This window comes from Arctopsyche grandis, chromosome 12 (assembly GCF_051622035.1).
Source record: "Arctopsyche grandis isolate Sample6627 chromosome 12, ASM5162203v2, whole genome shotgun sequence".
NCBI classification, from domain to species: Eukaryota; Metazoa; Arthropoda; class Insecta; order Trichoptera; family Hydropsychidae; genus Arctopsyche; species Arctopsyche grandis.
In genome coordinates, this window is record NC_135366.1 from 17,182,363 (window position 1) to 17,202,314 (window position 19,952).

The 19,952-nt window shown below is 32.5% G+C and overlaps 3 protein-coding genes and 1 long non-coding RNA gene across 4 annotated transcripts in view; 2 read left to right on the forward strand and 2 right to left on the reverse strand.

The window, feature by feature from the left end:
• Positions 1-19,952, forward strand: part of LOC143920291 (uncharacterized) — a 319,990-nt gene that overhangs the window by 116,936 nt on the left and 183,102 nt on the right. The window lies entirely within an intron of this gene.
• LOC143920299 (uncharacterized) overlaps positions 1-19,952 on the reverse strand; it is a 319,815-nt gene that overhangs the window by 116,760 nt on the left and 183,103 nt on the right. The window lies entirely within an intron of this gene.
• LOC143919516 (alpha-2-macroglobulin-P-like) lies at positions 663-9,401 on the reverse strand. The gene is made up of 27 exons (XM_077441864.1): positions 9,102-9,401; positions 7,935-8,146; positions 7,789-7,861; positions 7,536-7,704; positions 7,329-7,460; positions 7,096-7,259; positions 6,817-7,018; positions 6,599-6,724; positions 6,315-6,515; positions 5,952-6,185; positions 5,584-5,871; positions 5,255-5,471; positions 4,693-5,171; positions 4,367-4,596; positions 4,137-4,219; positions 3,932-4,044; positions 3,707-3,857; positions 3,371-3,618; positions 3,019-3,298; positions 2,466-2,567; positions 2,232-2,380; positions 1,923-2,153; positions 1,712-1,849; positions 1,497-1,626; positions 1,235-1,422; positions 926-1,160; positions 663-859 (listed from the first exon to the last, which is right to left on the reverse strand). The coding sequence occupies exons 1-27, from the start codon at positions 9,182-9,184 to the stop codon at positions 747-749; spliced, it is 4,971 nt and encodes a 1,656-aa protein (XP_077297990.1). The 5' UTR covers positions 9,185-9,401; the 3' UTR covers positions 663-746.
• dila (centrosomal protein dilatory) lies at positions 12,562-19,831 on the forward strand. The gene is made up of 13 exons (XM_077441865.1): positions 12,562-13,496; positions 13,692-13,815; positions 13,983-16,749; positions 16,839-16,928; positions 16,999-17,236; positions 17,312-17,515; positions 17,587-17,792; positions 17,868-18,081; positions 18,168-18,379; positions 18,453-18,565; positions 18,659-18,717; positions 19,483-19,604; positions 19,688-19,831. Exons 1-13 carry the CDS (start codon positions 13,368-13,370, stop codon positions 19,791-19,793), a joined length of 4,584 nt encoding a protein of 1,527 aa, XP_077297991.1. The 5' UTR covers positions 12,562-13,367; the 3' UTR covers positions 19,794-19,831.

Genomic DNA, 19,952 nt, shown 5'->3' on the forward strand with positions numbered 1-19,952 from the left:
TCTGAAGAAGTTGTGGATTACAGATCTGTCTGTCTGTCGAATATATGTTTATGACAAATTTTCTAAGGTTTTTTGGACGTGTGGCGAGAAAACACGACAGTAGCCTGGAAAAGCTTGTTGTAGTTGGAGAACGAATTATTAACCAACTTATGGAGGTCACGAGTATTGAAAGACCGACTGACTATTGAGAAGAGAATGAACTTCCTGAACCATTAGAGCCGGGTGAGTTGCGAGCAACTTGGTCGGTAACTTTGTTGCTCGTGATTACTCAACTCGGGCAACCGAAAGCGACCAAGAATCTGCTCACTTATACCTGTGAGAGTTAATATGTGATGATGCGGTCACACTTGCTCATAGTTTTGTCAACCGAGTGTGTCACCCCTCAATACAACGCTATATATCTTAAGGGGTTGTGCTGGTCTTTTTAATTAATTAATTAACCTTGTAAATCACCGTGACCAGGCCAAACGATGGTAACAAATCTCGCCGGTCGGGTGATTTTATGGCATGGGCAACCAGTGAATTGTCCGGTGTGGCATGCTCCATATCACTACATACATTTGATCTGTTCAAGCAACAAAGTCACCCGGTGTGACAAGGAAAATATCAAGTAAAATGCTTTTAAAAAAAGGACATTCCATTAAAACAAATCTTTGTTCTTTCAAAGGTTCAATTTGATATGGTTTTATTTTTTTACAAATATTACTTAAATCTTAATAAATTATATGAATAAATAAATAGCATAACTATATAATTTCCCACACTTCTTCGTTGCCTTCGATACCGGTAGGAAACTCTAAATCCATTTCTGAATCAATAAAGGTCCAATTAGTAAATGTTTGTCCTTGATTCTGATTTCCTATAAATATGCTTAAAAATGACTACATATTCATAACAACTCCATCAAAATTGAAATAAAGTATACCTTCATCGTCTTCCTTTTCTTCTTTATAATGAAAATTACTCGGCGGCAATGCATACACAGGTTGTACACCTTCTAAAGTTGATGGGACGCTCAGATCACCCTCGGAGTCTACGATGTGCCAATTTAGATTCGCCAATTGCATTACGTTGATGTTATTAGAGTTTTCCGTTGCGTCTGGTTCATTGTGTGGTCGACTGTGCCGTTCGAACGGACACTCTTCAGGAACAGTGTAAGTCTAATAATAACCAAGTAAACCGTAAGACTACTTGTTTGGGGTGTCAGTTGTGATGTAAGCATTTAAATACTTGCCATTGATTTCATGGTTTCCGTGTGATAATAATCATATATTTTGATCAAAGCGGGCAACGTGTTCGACTTGGGACCCATCAAATACAACTTGAGACATTGACTGGGTCGCAATGATTGATTTTGTAACTGGGTCGATAAATAAAAATATAAAATGTCTTCATTCCCTGATTCTTCTATGCGCCGAAGTACTGTTAAAGATATGATGAAAATAGATAAATGTATAAATCAAAGTTTTCTTATGAGACACAATGTAATAACATACAAATATTTTCAGATTTGATTAATTCATATAAAAGATTCCGGTCTGGAGAGTATCCTGTGGGCAATTGTATTTCTAATATTGCCATTTCGGGGAAATTCATGCCCGTGGAATCGCTCCAACTAATACAAACCTAGAAAAATGTGATTATTCTTTAAAATCATTTACATATGTACATACTTATAATTGTACATAAACATAATAAGCGATCTATGAACCTCTAAAATGGCTGCACACATGCACCAAGTTTCATTTCCTCTACAATTGAATGTTCCATCTGTGATTGTTTTAACATACAGACCGAAACTAGAATTCTTTTGGGCAGTGTTTGAAATTTGGTTGTATCTTTGAGTAGCCTATAATTTACATAAAATTAAAATCATCGAATGACTAGTTAAATTCCTCGGCAACGTTAGGAGCTTTTAAGACCTGTACGAGTAAACATCCTTTTCCTTGAGCTTTTATTTTCAATTTGCTAGGAGATAAATTAAAAGTATCCATAGATTTCATAACGACAACGTGTAGTTTGTGTCGTTCAGATGGGTTGACTGTGAAATGTCTCGCCCGGCCTGGTCCCTCGACGATAACATTCATGGATGGAGGAATATCCGGCATAGCATATCTCAGTGCACATAGTGCTTCGATTGCAATGAGAGTGTCCTGAATGATAAGTTCAGTATTGCGATAAGATAGTGAATACAAGCACTATACACGGTTTAATAATTATTTATACTGTACTTGAGTGGATATAAACCCGCCATTGGAATTGCGATGCATCGACAACCATTTGGCTGCTGCTACTGCAAACATTATATTGTCTTCACCGCCGACAGACAAAAGACTCAAGATTGCATATCCTGTTGTTTCTATGCTTACTGATAAAGAACCTTTATATTTAAAAGAAAAAAGTCTTTATAATATTGAATCTACGTGTGTTGTAAAATTTTGAATGATATACGAAACGTTAAATACCTGCCTCCCACCACAGAAAATCACCGTTTCTACTTGCCATGACTTTCAATAAGGACACAGCATTTAATGCACCTCCTGCTAAAAATCTTGTTTCTGTAAAACCTTAATCAAAAATATTTTTTGATTACGAAAATGTACATATAATTTTTAAGGGTGCACCTCACGGGATCGAATGTGAAATGCACGAAAAACCAAATTTGCTCGAGCAGGATACAACAGGAACAAGAGGAACAGGCTTTTCCTCCCGTATTTTGCGCGCGCACATTAATACGGGAGGAAAAGCCTGTTCCCCTTGTTCTTGTTGTATCCTGCTCGCGCAAATTAAGTGAGTATGTACCGTTTACCATGCACCATTTTTTTTTGATCTTTCGACTTAAGATCTTTCGATTTTCGATCTTTTTTCCGATATTTGGTTTTTCGTGCATTTCACATTCGATCCCGTGGGGTAGACCCAATTTTTAATGCACTAAAAAGCAAATTGTAAACTTTTACATCTCTTTAATTCACTAATTACAGATCAGATTCCAAATTTATTTTTAGATATAAATTTTACCTGATGATGTTTCATTTCCATGATTGAGTGAGTTATAATATTTTTCAATTTTAAGTTGTGCCAATGTTGCTATGACATAAGTATACATAGCGTTACTGTAATTTGAATTATTAGATCCTTTTTGCGAGTCTGGTAACAAACCGTCGTATTTCATCGCTGCTAAACAGTAAGCGGCATCTGTTATAAGTGAAGGTTTTATGTTTTTAATATCGGCATCGAGTATTGAGATAATTACATATGCCGCTAAAGCTATACTCGAAGTTTCTCTTTCTAAACCTCCCTAAAATCATTGTAAAGTTAATGTGTGTTTTTATTTCACCTAAATGGAAATTCAAAATCAGACTATATAAACCTTCATTTCTCTATGAAAAACTTGGCCTTCATTGTTGAAACATCCATTTTCCATTTGTTTCTCCATTAGCCACTGGGAAGCCCTTTCTATGACTTCAGATCCTGCTCCCAGATTCCATTTGTGTTGTAATATAGATAAATATTTTACACAGAACGCAGTTAACCATGTAGATCCAGTTTCATCGGAGCGCCCGAAGGCTGAAAATGCTCCAGTATCCGAATGTCGAAAACCTAATTGTCTCTGATAACCTAATGGGTTTTAGGGTAACCAGATTTTCAGTTTGTAAGATTATCGTCGAAATTTGATTTAAAATATTCTTTTAATATTTGAGCAAACCTGTCAATAAATTGTTGATTGCCATGTCTTTTACTTCACCCGAAGTTCTTTTCTTGGCCATAGAATACTCCAAAGCAATTAAATTATAAGCGAGTAATACCATATTTTGTTCGCCGCAACCCATCGGTGTAGAAACTAGTTTATCAACATTCTACAAAAATTTATACATTGAAATGAAATATTTCACAGAAATTTATTGAAAGTTTAACTTCATATTATCGTCACCAAATTCATAGGTCCAGTAATATCACCAACTAGAGAAATATACCAGTTTTCTGACTGGTCTACACAATCTTTTCTATTGAATATCCACGAAATCTCAGTTTTATTAGAATGTTCTAAAAATATTGACATATTCCTTGGTATGAAAATATTAATATATACATATTATATCTACAATATAAATAATAACAGAAATATATTTATTCACCATTGATGCATAAGAGTGCCGATTTGTGATTTTCGACTGGAAATCCTTCTGGTTCTACGAGAATTTCCTTCACCACTGAGTCACTGGGAATTAGTTTTATTTTTATATGTATTACGAATTTTAAATTACTGTACATAAATATTATATATGTCGGACCACAGTGGCGTTCTGGGGTAACTCATTAAGCCACTATGGCATAGTATGAAAATAAATATGTATATAATTCATACCTAATATCATGTGAAATCGACGATGGATTTGTTAACAAACATAGCTGTTGCATATTTCTTTTTACTCGAGCTATCACTGTTATGTTTATTGATCTCAGTTGATGAGCTTTAATCGTAAAATGCGTGATTAATGAATGCTTACTGGAAATACAAGACACCCGATTAGTAGCACCCTCGTGTGAAGTTATACTGGCTGCAGCTGTGGGTGTTACTTTTATATCAAACACAACCTGAAAATATTTCCAATATTATATTTTACACATTAATAATGTAAAATAATAATGTTTTAGAGTGTCTATGTATTGTCAGTGATTAAGTTGACTAACCGGTATAGTATGGTCCATATAATTATGGATTTTATAAAACATTTGCACATGTTCCCCTCGTTTTATTACAGTTGGCGCTGATATATCCACGAAAAATGGTTGAAAAACTTTTAGAATTGCATTTTCATCTGGAACTGTGGCTGCAATTCCGTAACGATTAATACAAAATACTTCACTTTCCCAATTAGTAATTTCATCAGGAACCGTCGTTGGTATATCCAAAATTCCATTAGCATCCATCAAGCGAACATCCCATAACCATGTTTCTGGGAAATAAACTCTTTCTTTGAAAAATTGATTGTACGTTGAGGACGCAAGTTCTGCTGGTTTTTCACCATCATTTTCTTGTTCAGTATTTGGACATTTTGATGTTGTAGGCAAAACATCTGTTATTATTTCTAAGCCAGTCATTAAAAATGTTTTCATCGTATTCCAAAAATATGTTCTCGTCGTTTCATCATATTTTATAGGTGAATACTCTAAAAATGATTAAAACTACGTATTTTTATTGTAAAAAAATCACAGTTCACTTTTATTTAATCTAAAAAGCAGTTAAAAATACCAGAAAAGCAGATGTTGGTAATTGATTCTGTGTTAGTTCTATTCATAAATAGTTTTAACTTTTCGATTACATCATCATGTACCGAATACTGGGGCACTACGTGGTTGAAAGCAACATTTTTGGCTCCGAACAAGCAAAGTGCTGGTCCCACTGAATTCAAATGTAGTTTTGCTTCAGCAGATGGCGATACTATATTTGGAATCCATTCCTGAGTGAGCTGCATATTTGTAATAAATCAAAATTGCAATTGAGTGTTAATATCGTGTTGTTTTTGCTATACTATTTAATATATATATGTATGTACATATGTATATAAAATAAACAATTACCTTGTTTGGAAAACATTCCTTAGATTTAAATAATTTGTTTGCGACTATCAATTCCCCATTGGGTCGTAAAAAGTATGCAATCAAATAACTATATGGACACATTTGATAAGACAATGTTACATCTAGCATCATATTATATACTCCCGTCTCTGAGTAATTGTCTCCCAAACAGCTATTATTTGTAATTGATGGCCCAAATATTGTTTCTATATTTTGAACATCGTTAATAGGATGCAAACAATTTGAATTTATTCCCCAAGAAAGAATTGTTCCAGATCTAGTTACAATCTTTAAAACCACACCATTAATAAGCTTTTGTGTACATGAATCGCTATGACAATTATATAAATAATTGTGTAATACATTACCAAGTAATGCAAAGTTATTTGTTTCATCACATTATCATTATCAAACTTGAAGAAAATTGGAAAAACAACTTTATCTCCTAGCTCTAAGTCAGATGAATCATCTATCAGCATACCAATATCCATGTTCACTCTTGTCTTGCTGCCCCAAGAATATAATTTAAGTGTCGTCGATGAGAAATCGTGTGTTTTCGATCGATTCTCAAAATCACGTAGAGGATGATCAATTATAGTAGACTAAAAATAATTTATAATATCAAAATTATATAACAGTTAAATCAATTTTTTTTATATTTCTTTCATATACAATGTATTTGAAAGAAAATTATAAATGTGTATATACATATAATTATTCTGGATACATACTTTTAATGAGACATAATCCAAATTAGCATCATTTGGTACAGTAAATACGAAAAATGTAGATCCGTTGGAGTTGGTGACTCCGGTAATACAATCATTTGTTTTATTCTGTATCAAATTGTTGTCTATTTCTTCATTAAAGCTTTTACAAAATTGTATTTTTGCTCCTGAAACATCGTTTCCGCTCCAATCTGCTACTTTAACCTTAATAATGACAATGTTTTATTGAACAACTATGTACATACAATTGCGTAAATTATTTAAAATCAAACATAATAGAAGTAAACCTTAATTTTATGAGGTAGACCGGGTTTGAAATAATTTTTGTCATCATCAATGTACTTAATGCTAACAACTTCATTGTGAACGTGTGAGATAACAGTAGTATTTTTCCATATTTTTGAACCAGTTTCCTTTAAAAAATTAAATAGTATATACATATTTCCATTGTCAAAAATTCACTACGAATTTCTACAAAAAAACTTGACGTATTTAAAAAATATACTTGAAATGCTATATCGGCAATAACACGTGATGGTTTGGTCAACTGATCTTCTTCAAAACCTAATTGCTTTGTTCTTAAAGAGTAGTTATAGCACCCGTTAGAATCACTTAATATTGTTGAAAAATATACTTTTTGAGAATTATAAGAGTCAGATTTAACGTTTATGTGTAGTGTTCCTTCAGCAACAGCATCATACATATACCTATTATTTTTATATGAGTTAATATTTTAGTTTGTCATAATAAAACATAATTCAATTAAATAATATGCTATACATACTTTGCACAGATAGTCCATACTAATTGCGTGTATGTATGTAGAACTTCTTTCTGATAATCGATAAAAACATGGAATTTTGGCAATTTATATTCTGTTACATGAAACGCATGCACTGTCGACGCTACCGTTGGATCTCTACTATCTACTACTATTCTCCAATCTCCCTAAAAATTGAAAATATTTTACAATGGTGAGACTTTCAAAAATGTTTTTACTGACAAAATATAAAGTACCTTTTGTGCATATTTATCCAACTTATATTCTCTTTGTATATGTCCCATCTGCACACTTACATTAAACCATTGTGCAATTTTTACAGGACCACCAAAAATATCTGATGGTGCTTCTAAATAGACTCTATAAATCTAATTAATAACCATTATTTCATTTGCAATATACATATGTACTACATAATAATAATTATAATCAACAAAACTTACCGGAGTATTTTGTGCTGTTAAATCAGGTTTCATCTGCAACACTCTAAATTTAACTATTTCGCCAGCACGATACATCGGTTTGTCAGTTTGTATAATATTGATGTTTGTATTATGTAGAATTTTCACATCTTTTCGAGTATTTATCTTGTAATTTGGCAGTGAATCAAATCTATGGTATTGATAATTATAAAAATTCAATCTTAGCCCAAAATTTAATTTCTGATTAATGCTGATTCCTATTTAAAAAACGTACCTCATCCGTAAATTTAAGACTGCTTTACGGTGTGAAGTCTTTGGAACTATCATTTCAAAGCATCCTCCATTACCTATCAATGGTTAAATTTAATTTTTCAATTTCTTGGGCATTTTAATATTGGATACAATTCTATAGAAACTTACCATCTGGAAACGTTTTTCTATATCTCACAATCACTTTGTGAAGATGACGCCCAACTTTCTCTCTAGGATTTGAGGACGACGATAATAATTCTATTTGAGCAGTTGCCGTTCCCAATGTAGCAGGACCGAAGCGAGATATGCATATTTTGTTGCTAGTTCCATATAAAAAACTCGATGGAGCAACCAGAAGATATCCGGGACTTCCATTATTTCTAAAATGCATTTTCAATTACCATTTATCAAATTTTATTAAACAAAAAAATTCACTTTACGATATTGAAAGACAAAAGTCTGAATTCTGAGAAATTCATACATTATTCATAATTCACAAACACTATTCCTTCACAACTTCACAATTCACAAACCTTTCCAAGCTCCAAGTAATACAAAATAAATCCCTAAAATTAAATTTATAATACACCTATATATACTAACTCGAAAAAACTGCATGCCATATACATATAATATTCCGTTTGTTACAGACATTACTAACAAACTAACCAGTAGATTCTATGACAGAATCACTAATAACCATACTAACACACTTGTGAAGAGTCTCGGTGATTACAACAAAATGTCTATACCCTTCAGGTATAAACACAGATTACCTAAACACAATCTGCTTTAGGTCATCGACTTTAGAGAGTCTTTAATTAATATTATGTATTAGATGTATTATGAGCATTTATAAGGATTGTAAATAGGTTTTTGAGCTCTTTTTCCTATTATGCTGTAGATTAACATTAGAATAATATAATACTATGATTACTAACCAAATTAAATGAAATTGTAAAATAGAAAATGATCAGTAGATCAGTAGCTATTAAAAGAGATATAAGATGTATTGTGAACATAATTTCGTAATAATAAAAAGCATTTAAAAATCAAAAACAAACACTATTAAAAATAAAGTAATTAAAACCATATTAACTTTAGTTAAATCATTCAAACAGTCGATTTCATCATCATTTCATAACAAAAAGGGTCAATTTGGAATGAAAAACCTATATAACTTTTTATCTGGTTATCATTTTCATGTTTTAAATTGTATAATCGAATTCATGAATTAAAAAAATTGTTAGGATATTTAAAAGTATTCTTATTCATTTATAAATACAATTATTTACAAAAATATATATTGCATGCGTGAAAACGTAATTTGCTAACCTATTGAAATGTTTATAAGTTTGAAATGTGGCGCAATAGCTTAGCATTAGAAGAAGTTGTAACCACTTTCTGGACAGAGCCATTGCACTGGTTCGTCGACACAGCCACCATTGAAGTGATGTCCTGCGTAATTACCTCCTCTTCGAGTTTATCACTTCACATGCCATTGAACTAATGTATTAAAATGTAAGTTTATCGTAAAAACACTGCAAAACAATAGGGCGTTTATGTGTGTGTGTGCGCGCGCTACTGGCGATCAACGGCTTCCAAGTACACGCTGCCGCTGACCTTTCTGTACTCGCAGATAATCATGTACACCGTGTTCAATAACATGCCACTTCAATAATTATTAATGTAAGTTTACATCGAACTCTAAATCTAACCAAGTACCTGCACGTAATTTAATAAAAGAGAGAGAGAGAGATAGTTCATGTCGCACATTATGAAAGTATGTATGTACATATATACAAACATGGATGTGAATTTACTTTTGCAATTAGTTCAATTGGTTCCAAGATATTGACGTAACTGTTCATGTCTGCATTCTCATACAGTCATTACTTTTAACATTTTATTTTTCTTAAAAAGTGCTGTAACATTATCAATTTATTTTAAGTTCGAAATATCGTATCGACTTTGTCTACTGGTGTTGATATAATATGACGATATTGTTGAACAACTTCTTTGATAGTCAAAATATATTTAAAAAAATGTTTCTATGCATATTGATTGGTGTTTATTTTATTTTGATTTTACATAGATATATACCAGGAAAGCCTGACAGGTACACCCAGAGAAATGTAATAATAATAGAAGGGCCCTTACGAATAAATAATTGTTATCAATATTACGTGGTACATCTCTATAAACGGTCTCCGTGACGGGCCCGAATGTGAAACGCCCGAAAACACAAATCTCGGAAGGCAAAGATCGAAAATCGAAAGATCTTAAGTCGAAAGATAAAAAAAAGGGTGCATGGTAAACGGTACATACTCACTTAATTTGCGCGAGCAGGATACAACAGGAACAAGAGGAACAGGCTTTTCCTCCCGTATTAATGTGCGCGAGCAGAATACGGGAAGTAAAGCCTGTTCCTCTTGTTCCTGTTGTATCCTGCTCGCGCAAATTAAGTGAGTATGTACCGTTTACCATGCACCCTTTTTTTTATCTTTCGACTTAAGATCTTTCGATTTTCGATCTTTGCCTTCCGATATTTGCGTTTTCGGGCGTTTCACATTCGGGCCCGTGAGGTAGACCCCTCTATAAATACCATAGGCACAGAGAGATGTAATAAGAATAGAGGGGCCCTTACAAATAAATAATTGTTGTCAATTTTACGCGGTACGTCTCTATAAATACGTTACATCGCACGGAATATAATCGGATCAATTTACTTATAAAAATGTATCCTATGTTGTTTATTGTGTGTTTTTTAATGTATTGTGCAATTTTTACCGATGCTTGCCCATCTTACGAGTAATATAAACAAACAGAGAAGTTTTTATCGGACATACGTCGAGCACCAAGCGTCAAATACGACTGATGCTAAAATTATTTAGATCTGTCCGTGGACTGAATGCCACTTGACAACAAAATAACATAAAGTCACTTTTATTAATATTACATTTCTCTGCATAGGCATATTTAATTTTTTTGATTAATCAAAAAATCAAATAAATCAAAAATCAATTAATAAAAAAAAATGGAACATGCTTATGGTGGATATAAATAGCATATTAAAAAATAATTTCTCTAGTGCCATAATTAAGGAAGGGAGAAGTCTAATACGTTTGTATGGACAAGGCGCTGGGGTCCAGCCCTCTTAAGGTCTGTTCATACCTATCCAGCACGACCCGTATCCTGCAGGTGTCCTGCAAGTGCGGATAGTATTCTTTGGTACATTATATGGACGTATTCATACTCCATTCGCGCACGCGTATTTACGCATTCATGCGCGTCCATATAGAATGTACTAAAGAATACTGTCCGTACTTGCAGGATTCGGGTCGTGCTGGATAGGTATGAACGGTAATTGGACTATTCGTCACATTGGGGTGGTCACAAAGACAATTTTTGCCATGAAAATCGCGAATACACAATATTTGGCACTCAAGTTCTCGTTACTATGATAGGTATCGTTAGTATGATGGACTTTTCGGCTGCCAGATGTTCCGTTATAGAGATTTTAGTGACTTTGTGACGAGTAATTTGTGACCAGTAATCACCGAACCGTATGAACAGACCTTTAATAGTAGCGAATATGTGCGACATGAGCGTTGATTAGCAACCTTTGCATATTTACAGTAATGGTAGAAAATTATTTTTTCTTGTGCAATCATTGAGTTGTACATTTTACATGCATATATGTAGGCAAGTACATATGTTCATATGCGTGTGTAAAACGACTGGTGAACGTTTTGAAGCGCACCGTGATCATAATTGTTCAGTGTTACAGGCCTTTGTGAATGAATTAATTACAGAGCTGCACAAAAATAAATTGATGATTTCACAAATTAACCTTTGGAGCGTGAATTTAAACAAAATAGAAGCTGACAACGCGAGCGACGAAGGTGAAGTTCACCATACTCACTCGAAACCACACCGTAACCCAGATTGCATCGATTTAAACCACTTGCGATGCAATTTCTTACAACGGTACTATCCCAGTCAAACTGAACGAGATCTGACGAACTGGATTTCAACATTTTTTTTCTCTTTCTAGCAATCGAAAAATACTTATTAAATAGCGAACAAAGGATTCCAATAAAAAATTACATGAAAGCATCCAATCGTTTTTTGACCATATGTATTAATATTAGTAAAATTGAAAAAAATCCACTATTACGGCTGAAAGATTTAAGGTTGAAACTCTAACATCATTCGAAAACTATTGTATTTTTCCAACAATAATAGGTTTTATTCCAGATGATACAGAGAATGGTACAATCCTTATCGTCCACATAAATAAATATACCAAAAGATTATAGGTCTGTTCATACCTATCCAGCAGGTGTCCTGCAAGTGCGGATAGTATTCTTTGGTACAATATATGGACGTATTCATACTCCATTCGCGCATGCGTTTTTACGCATTCATGCGCGTCCATATATAATGTACTATAGAATACTGTCCGTACTTGCAGGATACTTGCAGGATTCGGGTCGTGCTGGATAGGTATGAACAGACCTTATAAAGGAAAAAAAGATTTAAAAAAAATGTTCGTAATTTTGTAATTAGAAGAAGCGTTGTTGGAAGAAGATGGCAAATTTCAAATGATTCATTATAATTTAATTTAATTCACCCACATTCTGTTAGAATTTTCTGATTTGATTTGGGTTACATAGTGATGGTATCTATAGAGATGGATCAATCAATAGAAAGCTTGGTTGAGAATGATTTGGATGATAATAATTTTAGACTGACCGTTTATAGTCAGAATTTGCCGATTTTTAATGGTTCCATAAGTATTTGGTAGCATTCAATATCCCCCATGTGCATCCATTGCATTAAGAGGGCTGGACGTCCATACGAACGTATTACACTTCTCCCTTCCTCAATTATGGCACTAGAGAAATTATTTTTTAATATGCTATGGATATCCACCATTGAGATGCATCTATCGTTTTATTTTTTTGATTAGTTATTTTTTATAGGAGCTAGGAGCCGCCAAACATCTATAAAATCGCCTCTTTTTTACACCCACGAAAAGAGTCCAGCGTGCTTATTTAACGATCGATTTAAAAAAAAAATACGCGCATAGTTGCACAGAAAATATCTTTCTCATACCGATGATGAAATTTTTTTAAAAATTGGTCTAGTTTTGAAGGAGAAAATAGGAGAATACGAAACCTCGATTTTGTCGATTTAAAATACGTATTATCTGGTCGAAGCGAAACTGTCGCATTCACTCAATATATATATATTGATATACATATATTGTCGCATTCACTCAATATTTACATTCACTCAATATATATATCGAAGAAAGGAACGGCAACAAAATTAAGGTTTCGGGTGTACAGCCCTCTTAATGAGCGGAACAATTATTGTGAAATTATCCTTTATAAAAAAAAAAAAAACAGTTTTTTCTAATATAATGAAGGAAATTTACATTAAAAACAATGCGCATTTACATATAAAAAAAATAGTGCTGTAGATACGAAGCCATTGTTGCTAAGTAACGTTATTGTCACAACAAACTGTCACAACAAGCCAATCGTTGATTTTAAAATAAAAGTTAAGCAATGGATTCATAAATGTATAACAATGACTTCTAGAGAAGGAAGCGTTAAAGATTTAAAGTTGTTCGGTGAACACATAAATTTAAGTTCGAGGGCGCGCGTAGATGATACTAAAAAATTTAGACCTCAATCAGCGTTGTACACAACAACTAAGGTATGTTCAACCTTTTATTTTAAGGTAAAGTGTAAAATCCGAATGGTTTTAAGTTATAAAAATATTATGTTTATGCACTATTTTTCCTACTCATTGTACTCGTGCACTACAGTGTACTGTTTAGCATTGTTTGTATGTCCGCATTTTTTTCATTTCTCTCATTTTGCATAATTTCTGAATTATTTTGTTGTATAGTACACACCGGAGCACAATCGCAGACCATTTTCAGCAGGCACTGAACCAACTTCTCCAAAATTACATTCATTCCTTAGACACACACAGACTGATAGACCAGATTCATTCTATTTACGGAATAGTGGTGTGTATTCATCGTTTCTTAATAATTTTTCTGCAAAAAAATCATGTACATGCATTTTCATAATCCATATATGTTTGTTCTATTATTTCTCAAAATATTTACCTTTTCAAATATACAACACTAAATATATGAAATGAATGATTGCCCAAATTATTTTTCATTTTTAGAATATTTTAAGGATCTGTCGATACCCGGAACTGTCGAGTCGTCTACTCTATGTGATAAGCTCGTAAAGGAACCCATTTTCAATAATTTAATAAAACAGAGATTTTACTACGACTTACCAGTTTCGGATAATAACTCAGAAAACAGTTCTTTGGAAACATGCATAAGTTTAGGTACAAAAATCAAGGCTAAAGCCCAAACTTTGGAAAAACCGTTAGATGGGAATTATGAAATTGAAGGCACCCCAATCCAACTCAAAAAATACAGACCATTTGTTGGATTATCTATGGAGACATTCCTCGGAAATGAACACGGGGACATGAAAAAATCATTAAATATTATTCCCGAAAAAGATATAAATTCATCCAGCACTAAGCTGTCAATACATTTGCCAATTAACAAAGAGGATAACACAAGTAGTGGAGTTTCCAGTTCGTCTGATATCCATAATTTTGGAAATATTCAAAATAAAAAACCAAATAATGAAATTTCTATGGTTTATAATGAAAATCTATCTACAAATAGATTGAAGTTCAAAAGACCTACAAATTCATCGATAAGTTGGTTTCCCCAAGTCATACAGAAAAATGAAGTAGAAGATCACACTGATGATTTAATCGAAGATGATACAATCAACAACAAATGTTTTGAATATAAAAGTGCAGATAACTTGGTGGGAAGAGTGTCGTTTGCAAAAAATAAAATTGATCAAGAGCCAAATGAAAATATTGAAAGTTCTTATGATATATTTTCAACGTTTGATACACAATTATCTCTCGTGGAAGAAGAATCAAGCCAAGATTCTGAAAAAAGTCCTAACCAATTATCTCATAATTACAATGGAAATTCAAATAAAAGTATTTCAGATAATGTATTTTTATATGATTCTAAGTATAATACATCAATATTCACTACTAAAGATCCACTCCCGTCAATATCAGGACATAATTTTAGAAAAACAGAGCAGAATAATGAAATTGATGAAGTTATTCTCAAAAATTACTATAACGATAGCAAAATCGAAGATGATGAGAGTGAAATGAAGTTTAAAGCTTTAGAAAATAAATACAAGAATGAGAAAAAATATAATGATAATGTTTCAAGTGAATATTCTATTGAACTAAAACCATCTAAGCAAGACTCTGCTTACTTAGATAGAGCACTTTTATTTGACAATGAACACAATTTTGAAGTTCAGAATTCGTCACAAAATAATTATTTGAATTATACAAAAAAATTTCAAAGTGGTATTTGTGATATTAATGAAAATTTAGATTCAAACAAAAAATCACAAAAATTGGATACAACTGTAAATTTTGGAGAAGCTGATAATCCCAATAATAATTTTGCTGACGAACAACAAAAATATCAAGAAACCATAGATCCAACGCTTCACAATATAAAACAAAACCGATATTTTGACATTCCAAATTATGATAGTAGCATTCCAACAAAAGAAAACGAAGATACATGCAAATCGGATTACAATGAAGGTTCAAAAAGTCAAAAGAAAGTCACTGAAAGTGATAGCAATAATTTTGAGGCTAATGAAAAAAAAGAAAAAGATAACATTACAGACTATCCTCTATACTTAGAAGAGAGCGAAACAAAGACATATACTTCAAAAGTCATCGAGGAGTATAAACAAGAAATAGCATCTATCAATAATTTTCATGATCTAACTTTAGAAGATTTAAGGAAGAAATGTGATGAATTTAAAAATCATATTGGCTTTGATTCTACCATGTATAATAAAAATGTAATAAATATTAGTACATCTGGCAGCGAAGACGATATAGACAAAGTTCCAATATTTAAAACCAGCCAAGAAAAATATTCTGAAAATAAAAAATATAATAAAACCAATACTAATAAACGTACAGTTATTAACGATAGTGAAACAGTCGATAATTTCAATTCGCTGGAAACATCTTATAATAGCTCCAAAGAGACACTCAAGAAGGATATGATTAATAAAAATTCTATGTATCGCAATGTGAAAGAAAAACAAAAAACATCCAAGCCAAAGAAGAGAGTGAAAAAAAAAGATCCGATATATGAAAATAAAAACAAATTTGGAATGGACGATTTAAGTTCTAAAAAATTTTTCACAAAAAAGAACGATTTTGATGCTAAAAAACTACCCGAAAGTGTATCGGATTATCAGAAATCAAACCGAAACGCAATTAAGTTCAGAGCTCAAAAAATAATGTTAACCAAAAGTAGTACTAAAACAAACCATACTGTATATTTTGATGACGATAAAGATGTAATTTCCTGGATGGAGACACGAATTCACACTCCATTAGGAGACGTTTCTTCATGTGAAACCACAGATAGAAACAAGATAGTCAAAGAAAATAAGTATAATGATAAGGAACGACTGAATCGAAGTAGCGTACGCTTTGAAGATGAAATTATTCCAATTTCCAAATTGGCGAGTGAAACACCTTATTCTACTAATAGCTGCTTAAATTCTAATCATTCGGAAAATTTCATCAGTACGAGTCCACAAGATACACTTTATACCAAAAACGCAAAAGAATCTCCTTCTCGTGTTACTGCCGAAGTTAACACACTTAAATCTTCAGAGAGAATTAACCCTAATGAAAGTTTTGAATTAAATAATGCTCTTGACGATGATTCTATGATAGCAGACATTTATTCAACGCTAAACGATATTGACATTCACTGTAACATTCAAGAGAAAGATATAATTACAAGCAAATCATTGGAAGAAACTTTTGACACAACAACTACTGAATACAAGTAAGAATTATTCACTTTTGTACCTTTGTATTTCATATTCAATTTGAAATATTTGATTGGAAAAATTAAAAAAATTTTAACTTCTATAGGGACATAGCAAACTACTTGGAAAGAATTGAGAAGAGTGCAAACGAAGACATGTCGTCATTTTCCCATAACCAACCATTATTTGCATTAAAGCAAGTGTATTTTACAAATATATGAAATAACTGATAACACTGTATATATTTAATATAGTAATCGTTTTAGAGTTGAAGAGTTAATGGAACTGAGTAAATCAGAGCTTGCACACCGTGCCGTTGTTGGGGTGTTGGCTGCAGGACGTGCGTCTGCTATTGCATCAGGTCTTCGAGGTGCACTCACTCGTGCCGCTAAAGAATCTGCAGCACGTCTTAAAGCCATCAAGACATCTGCGAAACAAGAAGTCACTATAGCTGCAGCCCAAACAAACCATGCTGTCGCTAGACACCAAAAATTTATTGAACAAGTATTGGTTTTGAGAAATGTTTTATTATTTGTACATATGTACATATACTATGATATATGATAACATTTTTTGCAGTTGGTAAATGAAAAGAAAGCCTTAACTGAACGGATCGAGCAATTGGCAGGAACAGCTGCTGGAGCTGAAGCTCGTAGAGGCCGTGCAGCAAGAGCGTCTGCTGAACGTCTTCAATTAGAGCTTCGCAACCAAAGACAGAGACTAACAGCTGCGCATCAACGCGATAAACAAGCATGGCTTAAACATCACACACAAAAAATTAAGGTTTGGCATTATAAAATAATCAATCATCTTGTCAGAATATGAAAATATAACAACTGTTTACAATTTTGTAGGATATGACTGTAAAAGAATTAGAGAGCGAATTCCAAGAGATTGAAAAGAAACACGCAATTCAGTTAGTAAAAGCCCAACAAGATGCCGAATTAGCTCTTGCTGAATTACGGGACCAACATACAAAGGAAATCAGAAAGATGAAAGATAATGCAGCAAGGCAACTTGATGATGAATTGGATAAAGAACGATTTCTTGCTACCGAAAGGTAAAGCTATAATTTCACTGTAAGTGAATGAAATTATATAAATAAAAAATGAGTTTTGTTTGACATCTTTAACAGGTTGGAGCAAAAACGAGCAGAATGGGAGGCAGCTATGGTCAGTGCATCAGAGAGAGTAGAGCAGGAGGCACGAGATGCTGCCCGGCGTGCTGAAGAATCCATCCGGAATGCTCGTCATCAAGCTGACCTATGGAAAATTGAACAAGAAGAAGATCTAGCACGACAGAAAAATATAATCGAAAAGCAAATCGATGAAAAGAAATTTCTCATAAAGGTAAAATTTCATCTTTAATAAAATTATGAAGTTTGGCTTAGTAAGTTTTTAAATTGAAAAAATATAATACTTTATGATAAAAATAGGAGGAACTGAAACAACTTAAAGAAAAAATGATAAAAGAATTCGATGATTATAAAGTTGACTATTCTAAAAAACAATCGGTAATTTTAAAAGAAAAAGAATCAGAAATTCATTTAATGTTAAGGCGAGAACGAGACAAGGAAATCGAGAAAGTTATCGATTGTATGGAAACAGAAGCTCAAGAAGGTCGTAACAATATGCAAGAAAATATCAAGTAAGTGATATAAATAATATTTAACGTCATCAATAAAGTAATGATAAAATATTCAATATGCATAATTATCTAGGAAAATGAAAGAAAAATACGAAAGTGATGTAAAAGCATTAGAAGATTCCGAAAAGATAGCTATTCATCGTTGTAACGATTTGAGAGAACAACTCGGAGAAGTTCAGGAACAATGTCTGATATAATATTTACATTTTAATATTTGCGGTAGCTGGCACTGTATGTAGGTCAAAAATTATGTCTCAAATTTTGATTGCTCCTTTTTAGGTTCTAAACATCAAATTACAATAACGCAGTTGGAAGGGAAATTAAAACAAGCTGAAGAGGTTAGTTTATGTATAAGTTTAGGTATAGGAAAGTATATGTATACTAGTGGTTTTACCCGGCTTCACTCGGTATTTTTAATATAAACCGCTTAAACATGACTAATCTAATAGTAAACATTTTATTAAATTTATTTGAATAGTTTTATTTTATATAAATTTATTTGAATAGTTTTATTTAAATTAAATTGACTGTCACGAACAAACAAACATATATACTGAGTGTTTTTCGAAATTATATGTATACCAGAATCCAGAGCCTGCACCCTCGGCGCCTGCCCCCCCGGCGCCTTCGCCCCCGGGAACTTTGAATCGAAAAAAATCGAATCAGCGCCTATGAATCGAAAAAAAAAATTGAATGTGTTGTCTACGCACCAACCAACCAAGGTTACATATTTATATATATATGCAAAGTCGAAATTTCGAAATTATATATTAGATATGTATATATGTAACCTTGGTTCGTAAACAACACATTCGATTTTTTTTCGATTCAAAGGATTCGAAAACCCCGGGGACGCAGGCGCCAGATTCTGGTATACATATAATTTCGAAATAGACTTAGTATATATGTTTGTTTGTTCGTGACAGTCAATTTAATAAAAAAAACAAATGAATATTCAAATAAATTTATATAAAATGTTTACTATAAAATTAGTCATGTTTATATTACAAATACCGAGCGAAGCCGGATAAAACCACTAGTCATATTTAACTTCAAATTCAAAAATTAATTTAATTTTCATATCGAATTGTACTTGTTTATAGATAAACTCTCAAAACACAGTTCAAACGGATATGTTGATAAAAGCAGCTGAATTAGACCTTCAATCACAATTACAGAACATGCAACAAAAACATAAAGATGAAATGCATCAATTATTTGCAAAGTGAGTGCAATCATAATTAGTGTGTCAATAATAATTAATGTTTTACAAATACAAAATTTTACTATGAATAATTCTGTTTTCAGAGTAAAGGTAGTAATTGCCAGAAAAGACGATGCTCTAACTTTAGCACGAAGAGAAACTTCAAGTCTAAGAGAACGCTGTATCCGACTTGAGGCTAAACGTATATAATATTTTGATTTGGAGACCAATATAAAAGACTTTTTATAACTAGTTTGTTTTAATAATTCTGAAATCAATACATATGTGCATATGTATATGTACTTGATGTGTACTAAATCTGAGAATTGCTTTTGATATCATTGTTAAGATATGAGCTACATGTATAAT

Excerpts from the sequence above, each read along its gene's own strand:
- dila (XM_077441865.1), top strand. The coding sequence starts at position 13,368 with ATGACTTCTAGAGAAGGAAGCGTTAAAGATTTAAAGTTGTTCGGTGAA. Across the intron at positions 17,237-17,311 it reads ACCAAAAATTTATTGAACAA|TTGGTAAATGAAAAGAAAGC; the intron begins GTATTGGTTTTG and ends CATTTTTTGCAG. Across the intron at positions 18,082-18,167 it reads AAAAGAAATTTCTCATAAAG|GAGGAACTGAAACAACTTAA; the intron begins GTAAAATTTCAT and ends TGATAAAAATAG.
- LOC143919516 (XM_077441864.1), bottom strand. The coding sequence starts at position 9,184 with ATGGCTCTGTCCAGAAAGTGGTTACAACTTCTTCTAATGCTAAGCTAT. Across the intron at positions 5,172-5,254 it reads TACCAACATCTGCTTTTCTG|AGTATTCACCTATAAAATAT; the intron begins GTATTTTTAACT and ends AATCATTTTTAG. Across the intron at positions 4,220-4,366 it reads TCGATTTCACATGATATTAG|TGACTCAGTGGTGAAGGAAA; the intron begins GTATGAATTATA and ends ACTAATTCCCAG.